This window comes from Octopus sinensis, linkage group LG10 (genome assembly GCF_006345805.1).
Source record: "Octopus sinensis linkage group LG10, ASM634580v1, whole genome shotgun sequence".
In the NCBI taxonomy this organism is placed as follows: domain Eukaryota; kingdom Metazoa; phylum Mollusca; class Cephalopoda; order Octopoda; family Octopodidae; genus Octopus; species Octopus sinensis.
Genome location: NC_043006.1, coordinates 59,355,356 through 59,368,372, shown reverse-complemented (window position 1 = coordinate 59,368,372; position 13,017 = coordinate 59,355,356). Strand labels below are relative to the sequence as shown.

Below are 13,017 nucleotides of genomic sequence, written 5' to 3'. Positions count from 1 at the left end.
GTAAACATATGTATATATATATATATTATTATGCATGTATTTTATATGTTTGTATACAAGTACGTGTATGTGTGTGCGCGCTTGTGTAGGCTTCACGTAAGCGTCTATAATCAAATATACGCATGCGATGGTAGGGAAAATGTATGGAAACACAGAGAAACAAAAATGAACACTTACACATTTATACACTCATACAGCCATCAATTGAATACTGACATAGATAAATGTAATCACACGAGGGCCGTTGGCAATTTTCCCTCTTTTTCTTTGGACTGCTTCTTTTCTCCTTTCCGACGAAGATTTATGCTCGAAACCTTAAAAACTCTCTCTTTCACCGAGCGTCAAACTAATATAATTCTTGTGCACGCTCTCACATTGGTTTTTTAAATATTTTTTTCTCTTTTCGTTATTAATTCGTATTTTGAATTGTTCGTTCAACAAACGGAAAATATGACATACCTGCATCTATATATACATAATTTTACAAATACTTGTAGTAAATAAACATACGAACATATACAACATACGCAGACGAACAGAAAACACAAAATATCACCAACTCCTCTACCGTTATCGGCCAGAGGGAGAAGCGCAATTTCGGCCATTATCGATAATATTACACTGTGGAGGCATCAGCAAGAAACATACCAGGAATGAGGCTAAAACATAACAAAACGAGACGAGCTCGAGACGAGACCTTTAGTGGACGGACGAGGGACAAAACAATAAACAGAAGAAAGGTTTAGGGCCACACAAAGACAACAATTAAAATGATAATAATCCATAGCCGCAGGAGTGGCTGTGTGGTAAGTAGTTTGCTTACCAACCACATGGTTTCGGGTTCAGTCCCACTGCGTGGCACCTTGGGCAAGTGTCTTTTACTATAGACTCGAGCCGACCAAAGCCTTGTGAGTGGATTTGGCATACGGAAACTGAAAGAAGCCCGTCGTATATATGTATATGTGTGTGTGTTTGTGTGTCTGTGTTTGTCACCCCAACATCGCTTGACAACCGATGCTGGTGTGTTTACGTCCCCCATAACTTTGCGGTTCGGCAAAAGAGACCGATAGAATAAGTACTAGGCTTACAAAGAATAAGTCCTGGCGCCGATTTACTCGACTAAAGGCGGTGCTCTAGCATGGCTGCAGTCAAATGACTGAAACAAGTAAAAGAGTAAAAGAGTAAAAGATATACAGCAACCCCCCCCCCCTTAGGATAACACGAGTCTCGAGCCCGTCCCGTTTTGTTATGTTTTGGTCACATTCCCGGCAAGTTTCTTGCCGGTGCCTCCAGAGTGGAATCAATATTTATCGATAATTGCGGAAATTGTGCTTGACACTCTGGTCAATAACTGAAGAGAAGTTGGTCACCTTCTCTGTTTTTTGTTCGACTATGTGTTTAGTATATGTTCGTGTGTGTGTATATATATATATATATAAAAACATTGATTAGAGAGCAAACATCATATTCGAGTCAACGACTTTATATAACACCACGCTTCCATACATTTGATCACCGATCTGGTCGTGATTGTCTGAGCTCCTCCCTTCTCTCAGTTTCCTTTCTTTCTCTCTCTCTCTCTCTCTCTCTCTCTCTATCTCTCTCCCTCGCTGTCTGTCTTTCTCTGTTATCCTCCTCCCACTATCACGTGATCCCTGACAGCCTAAGGCGGTGTCATTCTTTTTCGCGATGCCTTCGACCGGACCGGCCACGATATTATGAGCTCCATACTCCACTCCTCCCGTGTGTATAGTCCTTTAGGACAGTTTCCATTTCTCCTTAGCGTTACCCATTTTTGTCTTGTCTTGCATTCTTAAGTCTTCTTTTTTATGGTGTACTAGCAGTATCGCCGGCGTTGCTTGGGTTTGTAAGGGAAATAACTATATAAGCATTTTTAGAGATGTAAAGTATAATAGCCATCTCAATATGGCTAACCACAAAGGGGGGGGGTTGTTACTGTAGCTTTTTACGTTCTGAGATTTAATAATAAATTTTTAGAGAGTTACTTCCCTTATATTTGCCAAAGATGCATTAAAAATGGGAAAAATTGATGGTATTTTTTAAAAATCGTAGACTCATCGTAGACGCGCGCTAATACCCAGAAGGGCTCGATATGAATCACGACTATAAGATACCCGGTTTTGGTTAAACTGCACCGCAAAATGTGGGAGTAGTTAGGAATCTAAATCGTAGGAGAGAGACAGCACACAACCTCACTTTTATATATAAAGAAGATATATTATTATCACTTTAATTGTTGTCTTCGCGTGGCCCTAAGCCTTTATTCTGTTCGTTTTGTCCCTCGTCCGTCCACTAACGGTCTTGTTTCGTTATGTTTGGGTCCCATTCCCGGTATGTTTCTTGCCGGTGCCTCCAGAGTGGAAGTAATATTATCGATAATGGCCGAAATTGCGCTTGACCATCTGGCCGATAACTAAAGAGGGGTTAGTGACTTTCTGTGTTTTCTGTTCGTCTGTGTAATTACTATATGTTCGTATGTTTATTTACTATATGTTTCTATTTTAAATTTATATATATATAGGAGTGGCTGTGTGGTAAGTAGCCTGCTAACCAACCACATGGTTCCGGGTTCAGTCCCACTGCGTGGTATCTTGGGCAAGTGTCTTCTGCTATAGCCCCGGGCCCACCAATGCTTTGTGAGTGGATTTGGTAGACGGAAACTGAAAGAAGCCTGTCGTATATATGTATATATATATGTATGTGTATGTGTGTTTGTGTGTTTGTGTGTCTGTGTTTGTCCCCCTAGCATTGCTTGACGACCGATGCTGGTGTGTTTACGTCCCCGTCACTTAGCGGTTCGGCAAAAGAGACCGATAGAATAAGTACTGGGCTTACAAAGAATAAGTCCCGGGGTCGATTTGCTCGACTAAAGGCGGTGCTCCAGCATGGCCGCAGTCAAATGACTGAAACAAGTAAAAGAGAAAAGAGAAAAGAGAAATATACACACAGGTATGACATACTTTCGATTTGTTGTCTTTTTATTAAATCCTGAAACTATTATTTATGCAACGAACGCACTCATTCTTTTTTACTTATATATATATATATATATATATATACGTACGTATGCGTATACATATATCAGGTGTATCCGTAATCAAATATATATATGCATGGGTATAGGTACGCATTGTTACATTCACATCTTTTAAACCACATATTCACACACGCTAGGACTCGCGTATATGAACAAGCTGATACACAAGAGACCAAGGAACACATACACATCTAACTTAACTTGTCTTCGCTGCTCTAGCTCTTCTAGAAACTTCAGTTGCCATCACAGCTACATCCCTTCTCGCAAGTATTGTCTTAACAGCTTCATTTCAGTGTTCATCCGGCTTCACATCTACATCCTAAAATTCTTCTTTTCTCACAAGTACATCACTGTTTAGCTATGTTGTCAACCCTACAGCTTTTCTCACAACACCAACTGTCCTCACTACAACTATTCAATGTGAACATACAAATAAGTGTGTATTTAAGTGTATGAATACAATTCAATTAGCTGTGATTCTTTGAAATACGTATTATGAAATATTCGGAATTGTTTAAATATTGATTTCAAATATTGGCACAAGGCCAGCAATTTCGGAGGTGGGTGGGGTAAGTCGATTACACCGACCCCAGTGTTCAACTGGTACTTATTCTATCGAACCCGAAAGGATGAAAGGCAAGGTCAGCCTCGGCGGAATTTGAACTATTTATATATTAAACGTTGTTAGAAGAGGTATTTGAAATACTTCTATTTACTTGAGAGGGGAGGCGCAATGGCCCAGTGGTTAGGGCAGCGGACTCGCGGTCATAGGATCGTCGTTTCGATTCCCAGACCGGGCGTTGTGAGTGTTTATTGAGCGAAAACACCTGAAGCTCCTCGAGGCTCCGGCAGGTGGTGGTGGTGATCCCTGCTGTACTCTTTCACCACAACTTTCTCTCACTCTTACTTCCTGTTTCTGTTGTACCTGTATTTCAAAGGGCCGGCTTTGTCACTCTCTGTGTCACGCTGAATATCCCCGAGAACTACGTTAAGGGTACACGTGTCTGTGGAGAGCTCAGCCACTTACACGTTAATTTCACGAGCAGGCTGTTCCGTTGATTCGGATCAACCGGAACCTTCGTCGTCGTAACTGACGGAGTGCTTCCCAATTTACTTGAGAGCAACTAATGCTGCAGTGTGTTTCAAATTTTTTTTATACTTACGGCGGTCATGTTTCGAGAAGAAGTCTGCAAGGTAAAGAGAAAGAAAAATACATCTAAAAATATGCTGCAAGTTATACTGTCTTTATATAGATTAAACGAGAAGAAATGTACATGGTTGCGAGGATTGTTAGATGAATCGTATACATAATGAAATAACTCTTTTACTCTTTTACTATTTTACTTGTTTCAGTCATTTGACTGCGGCCATGCTGGAGCACCGCCTTTAGTCGACCAAATCGACCCCGGGACTTATTCTTTGTAAGCCCAGTACTTATTCTATCGGTCTCTTTTTGCCGAACCGCTAAGTGACGGGGACGTAAACACACCAGCATCGGTTGTCAAGCAATGCTAGGGGCACAAATACAAACACACACACACACACACACACACACACACACACACACACACACATATATATATATATATATATATATATATATATACGACGGGCATCTTTCAGTTCCCGTCTACCAAATCCACTCACAAGGCATTGGTCGGCCCGGGGCCATAGCAGAAGACACTTGCCCAAGATGCCACGCAGTGGGACTGAACCCGGAACCATGTGGCTGGTTAGCAAGCTACTTACCACACAGCCACTCCTGCACCTAACTGTATAACATCTAAAGATTGTACTGCGTTGCCTGATCACAGTAACAAGTAAAGAAAATATCTAAGAATAATTCCTGAACCATTTTCTTATCAAATTCTCGCATCGGTTGAAACATTGTTCCTAATTTACCGGAAAACATAATTAGCAAATGCAGTGCATAATTAACTTGAATCTAATTGAAAAACTACCTTTTTATATATTTTCTTTCTTACTTTTATCTCTTTACATATCTCTCAGACTCACTTGCCTGTAAGAATGAGAGATACATTTAGGAATCATCGACGAAACTTCTTTGTGGTCTTCCGACATGCTAGAAATATCAGCCTAACTTCTCTCTACTCAGAAACTAGAGTCTTAAACAAGTAATGAACACATTAGATGATATAACCTAATATACCGTAAAAAAGATTGAATTGGCATGGCTAATAAGACTTTGATCACAGGTCTGGTCAATTAGAAGTAAAGTTAATTTTCACTTTTAACATATTAAAAAGTTTTCCAATAATAATAATAATAATAATAATAATAATAATAATAATAATAATAATAATAATGATAATAAATCTGCCTTGATGCAGTACCAAGCACTGGCTCTCATGGCTTCTGATCTTGACAGGTTGGAAGTGTTATCAAGTACATGTTTAGTCTTGGTATAAAAGATGGTCTACAACAAACATTCTACTTAATACCTCAGATTTGTTTGTCAGTTGTTTGGCCTTAACCAGTTGAGCATGTCCCTTGGTGGCTGACGGAATGTGCATCTCATATCACGAGAAAAAGTAGAGGGGAAACATCATAGACCTGTACTGAGAGAAATTCGTTGGGGTTTGAATAATTACCAGATGACCAGACATTAAAATCATTGAAAAGAGGAGAGAGCTTATAACTATCTAGGAGTATTAGAATCTGACAGAGTACTAACAACAGAAATGAAAGCGAAAACTGAGAAGGAGTACTTCAGAAGGGTGAGGAAGCTAATGAAGTCAAAGCTAAATGGTTCGAATCTAGTGAAGGCTGTAAATACTCGGGCAGTATCGTTATTTAGATACTCAGACGCGTTTGTAGTTTGGAAAAAAACTGAATTAGCAAAGCTAAACAGAATAATTAGGAATAAATTCAATATGAATGAAGGACTCCACCCAAGAGCAGGAGTTGCAATATTATACCTACCTAGGAAGGAAGGTGGAAGAGGGTTAATATCAGTAGTAGAAGACTGCATGGAGTTAGCTAGGGTAGATATGGACTCCTATGTGGGTAATGGTACGAGTTCAGATGCTGCATTCCACCATGACAAAACAAATACTAATAACATTGTGAGTACATCGAGGTAAATTTTTTAAAGGAATGAAACTTCATTTTCAACCGAGTCACCGTTTTTCTTACTGAATGGACGTTTCAAAGTTAGGAAACAATATGACGGTGTTAACAAGACATTAGGATGATGAGGAAGAATGCAAATAGCCTACTTACGGTTTTTTAAAAGACTAATCTTTTGATAGCCTCCACATTCCTGAAATGGATTATCTTCACACCTTAAAAAACATGGCTCTACTTTAGTATTTTCGGCTGGTCCTTTGTCGACGCAGTGGCAGATATTTCTAAATTAAGCAAACACATGCAGCTTCAATCAAATGATACATAAGTTTACGTTTGTATGTATGTGTCTATATGAGCATGTTTGTGTTGGCATGTATGCATGTATGTCATTATTCAATTTTATTTCAAGATTTCTCGCCAATAGAGAAAGAGCCGGTTTCTATCCTAGATACAAAGCTCCTTCATTGGAATTTCAACATCAAAGAGCAGTGTGTATATATGTATGTAGTGCCATATTTATATTTGGGTATACACTTTGTAATATGTTGTTTAAAGCCCGTTCACAGTATTCGACTACCTGATGTCAACAACAATGTGTTGGTATATGCCACTGGATTTATTTCAGGAATTCCTTTGTGTCCATAAAGTTTATGTGAAAAATGAAGGAGATGAGATAGAAAATGGAATTCCCAAGACTCTTAATTCAGAACCACTACGATCGTTTCGACCCATCATACCCCGCTACCTTACAGGTCAGACACTGTACAAACAATAGTCATGCATCAAAGGTTCTGATGTGTTTCTTCGGGTGACTTTTAAGCAAGTACCTCAACTTTTACTTGCCGTTTTGCTTATTAGATTTTAGTTAGTGTATCATACTCCCGTCTCCATAAGGAACTGAGGTATAATAAAAGAATTCTCCTCATATAAGCAATGAAATAAAATATTCAAGGATGAAAGAATAAGGGAACAAAAATAAGATAGAATAAAATCTAATACACTGATGATAAGGCAGCACACTTTTGTATGCATGTATATATGTATGTATGTATGTATGTATGTATGTATGTATGTATGTATGTATGTATGTATGTATGTATGCATGCATGCATGCATGTATGTATGTATGTATGTATGCATGTATGTATGTATGTATGTATGTATGTATGTATGTATAATTCTATTTCAAATGCTGAATTTACATACTAAACTTTCGTGAAAATTTCGGATATGTATTTTTTCTCTAGAATTTACATCTACTCTAGATGTGTGAATGTGTGCGCGCGCGCGTGTATGTGTGTGTGTGTATGTATGTATGTATGTATGAATGTATTATATGTGTGTACGTATGCATGCGTGTGTGTTGTGTGTGTGTATAGATAGCTGTATATTTAACTCTAAATCCCATAATTAAATGAGGGATTAAATGAGCACCGAAAATGTAACCTTTATATGCATCTGTTAATTTTCGAACTAATTGCACTCACTATATGCACCAATAAATGAAATCGCTTACTATACATACATACATACATACATACATACATACATATATATATATATATATATATATATTATTATATATATATATATATATATATATATATAATATATATATGCATGCGTATGTGTGTTATATGCCAACGTAGTAAATATAACACACACACACACATATATATATATATATATATATATATATAGTGACGCATATTTGCCATTTGAATATGGCTTACCCATAAGGGTGGATGCTACTGTAGTTTGTAGCCCCAGGAAATATCTCCTCCAGCTGGCTATAGACACACTATCTGTGTCTTCTCAGTATTTGTGAAGGGGAGGATGACATATATATATATGACGGGCTTCTTTCAGTTTCCGTCTACCAAATCCACTCACAAGGCTTTGGTCGGCCCGAGGCTATAATAGAAGACACTTGCCCAAGGTGCCATGCAATGGGAATGAGCCCGGAACCACGTGGTTGGTAAGCAAGCTACTTACCATATAGCCACTCCTGCGTCTATACCACACAGCCACTCCTGCTGATAAATTTTAACAAAATCTTATGTAGACCCCCTAGGGTAATGTGGACCCCGGTTGAGAAGTGCTGGTGTAAACAAGCTCCATCAGCAAATTCTGAATGCCAGGTGAGTTTCAACTTAACAATCTACTGTTGAGCAATGAATTAACTTTACTTGTATATAATTCCTGCAAATCTTCTCTTCAATTTTCTGCAATGTTTAAAGCACTGGGGATGACCAGTTGTGAGAGGAATTGATGAATGTTGATAGGCCTCTAGTTCTTCGGCAGCTTTGTTGTAACGATAACAGCCAATATATACTGTAAAAAGAACACATTGATCAAGAAGAGTTTAAAACATGAAATAATTCTCTGCAAAATAAATCAAATAAAAAGCTGACAACGTGCCGACATTATTTACTAACTTATAGGCTTGTAAAAGCAAATATTTTATATATGTGCTAGTAAGCAGTTGTAGAAGCAAAGAGAAATCTTGTAGAGTTAGTAGAAGCTAATTTATGTAAAATGTACGAAGTATGCTGGCAAATGGAGATCGGAGAAAGAAGTACTCAATACAAAACAGAGTGCGATAGTTCATTTAGGCTCCTGAACCAATTCCACTATGACATATACACGATGTGATCCAAATAATAGAAGACACACTGTGTGTGTGTGTGTGTGTGTGTGTGTTGTTGTTGTTGTTGTTGTTGCGTGTGCGTGTGTATGAAATGCGTTCAAAAGATATTCGATTTGACTTTTTTTCCACACTAAAATTAATGTCGTGTGGGGAAAACTACTTGGGTGGGAGGTAAAAGCATCCTTTCTGCGGCGCATGCATGAAAATTTTCGAACCGGTAGTTCGAACCTGGTTGTTACAAGGTACAGACGTGTAGTGCGTGCTTGTCAGATTTTTTTTATACGCAAGATAACCAAACGCATCGAGCAGAGACCATAAACCCATGTGTCATCACCAGTAATGCAGTGATGATGATCCTCATGGTCTATTTTATACATACATACATACATACATACATACATACATACATACATACATACATACATACATACATACATACATACATACATGGTGGTAGTCTACTCCTTATGGAAAATCATACCATCTCTTCTACATACAGCTTAGAGCGATCTTGGGGCCTGATGTAGCTTTTTAAACCAGACAATGTATTGAAAAGACGCCCACATAGTTTGCATATCTGATTTGGACCACCAAGAGCTGCATTTAAGTTCTGATATCTGTAGATCTTAAAATGCCTTTTGAGGGCCCCGTTAGACTTGCAGACCTTATGGCATACACGGCATTGAAAGGTGTGCACAGATATATAGGCAGAATCGTTGATGATGGTTCGTTTTTCATGGGTCTGCCAATGAGATTTGAGCCCAGCAAAAGAAAGGCATGGTTTGTCACAAACTGTGCACACAAAAAGGTCACGTAGATTCACCTTCCCGATTGCAACATTCTTCTTTAAATGTCTTTTGAGTCTTGCATGTGTCATCCTAGCCTCCTCAGAAGCTTTCACTCCACTCCACATTTTTGTTCCCCACCCAGCTCGATCCGAAGCAAGGGTTTCTATGGCCTTTGGATTCATTCTAAGTGACTTTACAGTAGTCCTTATACCGTTCGTAAACCTCTTTTTAGGTTTACACTGATTGCGTTTTCCCCCTGTAAGCTCGCCATAAAACAACTGTTTGGGCGTGCGTTCATCCGCCATTCGAACAATATGGCCAGAGCATCTCATCCGATTTTTCTGAAGCATTGATTTAATTGAGGTGATGCCTGCAGACGCAAAGACATCTGTCTGGAGTAAAACAAAAGTCCCATTTAATTTTCAAAATGTGGCGAAGGCATTTTTGGTGGAATCGTTCTAATAATTTGAAATGTTTTTCACAGCATGTTCATGTTTCAGAAGAGTACAACAGGGGTGGTAAGACAAACGATTTGTAAAGAGGCAATTTTATGTTGTTATTTATATGTCGTTTGCGCCAAACGCGTGACTCCAAGCTCCAAATGCTTGTGCTGCCCTTTGAATTCGCAGAAGTATTTCTGTGTCCAGATTTCCATAATTTTGTACAGAGCTTCCGAGGTAGATGAAAGAGATAACAACCTCAAGTAACTTATTCATAACGGAAATTCTAGTGGGGTTACAAACAGCACCACGTGTTATTTTACACCTTCTATAAAATAGTTCTTAAATATGTAGCAATAGTTCAACAGTTCTTATATATATAAGTTACATTTTTGAAGACCCTATATTATTGTATAAGTAAACATAAATATAATGACATAGTTATTGTAGAAATGCATAGACTTTAAATACAATGTTATAATGAAAACAAAAAGGTTTTATTTAAATAATTTCTTATATTGATTCTATACACACTTCATGAAAATACCAGATATTGGGTATGTCATAGTAATCTAAAAGCTGAGGGGATTTTACGAAATGGAAACTCCGTTTAGTTAATTTCATCGGCAAATTTGTGAGTCCATCAATCTATGAAGGTAAAATTTATGTTGTTCATATGCACTTGGAGATGTTTTCTGAAAATGTGACCATCAATATCGTCATAATTCTAAGACAAGTGCAACAATAAATTTTTACCTCAAAGCTACCCTTGTCAGACTAGCATCTGAACCCGTGCTGCACATAGAAATAAACGCCATGGGAAACAAACGGCATGAATGTATTGTTATGCTCGTCTTATTTGAAGGTGAAATTTATATCTGTCTCAATATGTGAGGTGAAATTTGTTTTCCTTAGGGTTTCTGTTGTGTTTTGGACATCAAAACCGTCAAAATATATTTGATTCTTTTGATAAACAACACGTTCAAAATGGAACGAATGCAATTGTAAAAATTTACACACTCGGCTGTACTTTTTACAGCAATAAACAATCCCACAGTTTTCTTCTCATTCTAGAGCTCTATAAATGCCGCCAAACATCGTCCGAACATCGTTCAACAGGGTTTGATGTAATTGACGGACTCCTCCCACAAAAGTTTCAGGCCTTGTACATATAGTAGAAAAGATTTTATGGCTTTGCGGATTAGACAGAGTCAAGGATAATTTTTTTCTTCTGAACAAAGAACTAAATTACTCCAGTGATTAGATACGAATTGTATTATATTTATGTATATATAGAAATCGTAAACTTTTACTATCAATTTTAGAATTATTACATCCGACTTTAGTAGAACAAATATCACGTGAGACCTTTGTTCAAAGCTAAATGTTAACATTACAACATTCTAAGGTGGCAAGCTGGAAGAATCGTTAGCACGCCGAACAAAATGCTTAGTAGCACTTCTTCCGGTTTTACATACTAAGTTCAAATTCCGCTGAAGTCACCTTTGTCTTTCCTAATTTCAGGATCGATAAAATAAGTACCAGTTAATCGACCGTCTCCTAGTTCCAAATTTTCAGCCCTTATGCCTATTGTAGGCGAGAGCTTACTTGAATAACGACTGATTTCCGACAGTTTTGATGGTAAGATTCATTCAAAACAAATCAAAAGCCAGAGAAAAAACAAATTTCATCTTCAAATGGTGTCGGATGTAATAGCAAAAATTTACAAAAACGAAAATCGCACAAAGATTCATAATAAAGAAAAGAAGATTATGAAATCTTATACTCACTTGGGGTTTTTCCTGCAAGACAATTGACGTAAAATGCGAGTTTTAGTAAAGTTATAAACGAAAGTTTAAACATTCCGTATTTCAGAACACCACATCTGATGCAATACTGAACTTCGAGTTAACAATATGGAGTCGCTTTTCTACGAAGAACGCTATTACATTGGTTGCTAGGAACGACGTAGCAAACAAGGTCGCGTGCACTCCACTTTGTGCATATATATATAAAACACACACCTACATGTATTCGTGGATATATGCGTGTGTGCGTGTGCGCGTGTGTCTACGTATGTATGTGAGTGTATGTCTACCTGTGTATGTATGTATATATATATAAGCATGCGCTTATATGCACACACACACACACACATATATATATATATATCTATATATATAAATATTTATATATATTTAAATATATATATGATATATATAATATATATTATATATATTATATATATATTATATATATATTTAATTTATATATATATATATTATATATATATATATATATATATCTGCCTGTCTACCTATATATGTGTGTATGTAACATATATCTGTATGTATGTATGTATGTATGTATGTATATATGCATGTACGTATGTATGTATATGCGCAGATTTTTATGTTTTATTATGCATGTATTCTCATGCATTTAGTTACATATCTAGACATGCTCATAAATATTTGAATGCTAGACTTCTGGAAAGTTTTACAGATTTTTAGTTCCAGTGATAGATTGGATCTGCAGTCTTCGAATTAGCTTTCCCCTTTTTGGTTTTGAAAGCCTAATTTCTCAAGATCGGTATTTAGGCAGTGTGTTGCATAAACCAGCACCGAAATAATTACAGGTATAAACCCGAACTTGTAGTCTGGATAGAGTAACTGCAGATTTCTTAATAGTTCAGCTATTGTATGTATGTATGTATGTATGTATGTATGTATGTATGTATGTATGTATGTATGTATGTATGTATGTATGTATGTATGTATGTATGTATGTATGTATGTATGTATGTATGTATGTCAAGTCACTTTCGAGTGCTACTGGTAACATGTAACCCAGTACAACCTGTTGCATGGTCGGGTCGTCGGCGACTAAACCGTCAATCCCACCAAGCTTGCTTGGTGAGGAGGGTGTTTATTGGACACCCTGCGGGATGAAAGACAAAATCCGTCAAAGGGCGGAGGAACTCTTGAGAGT

General features: G+C 37.4%; 1 protein-coding gene across 2 annotated transcripts in view; it reads right to left on the bottom strand.

Moving 5' to 3' along the window:
• The window catches only part of LOC118764978, a 43,927-nt gene extending 31,947 nt beyond the window's left edge, over positions 1–11,980 (bottom strand). For both annotated transcript variants that reach the window (XR_005000817.1, XM_036506236.1), the window contains exons 1-4: positions 11,817–11,980; positions 8,338–8,482; positions 6,302–6,429; positions 4,222–4,245 (exon numbers count right to left, since the gene is read on the bottom strand). Coding sequence is in view for 1 of the 2 variants with exons in the window: in XM_036506236.1 (XP_036362129.1) it covers positions 4,222–4,245; positions 6,302–6,429; positions 8,338–8,482; positions 11,817–11,889 (370 nt within the window). In the remaining variant the exon portion in view is untranslated. The remainder of the gene's footprint in view (positions 1–4,221; positions 4,246–6,301; positions 6,430–8,337; positions 8,483–11,816) is intronic.
• Positions 11,981–13,017: the final 1,037 nt, after the last annotated feature.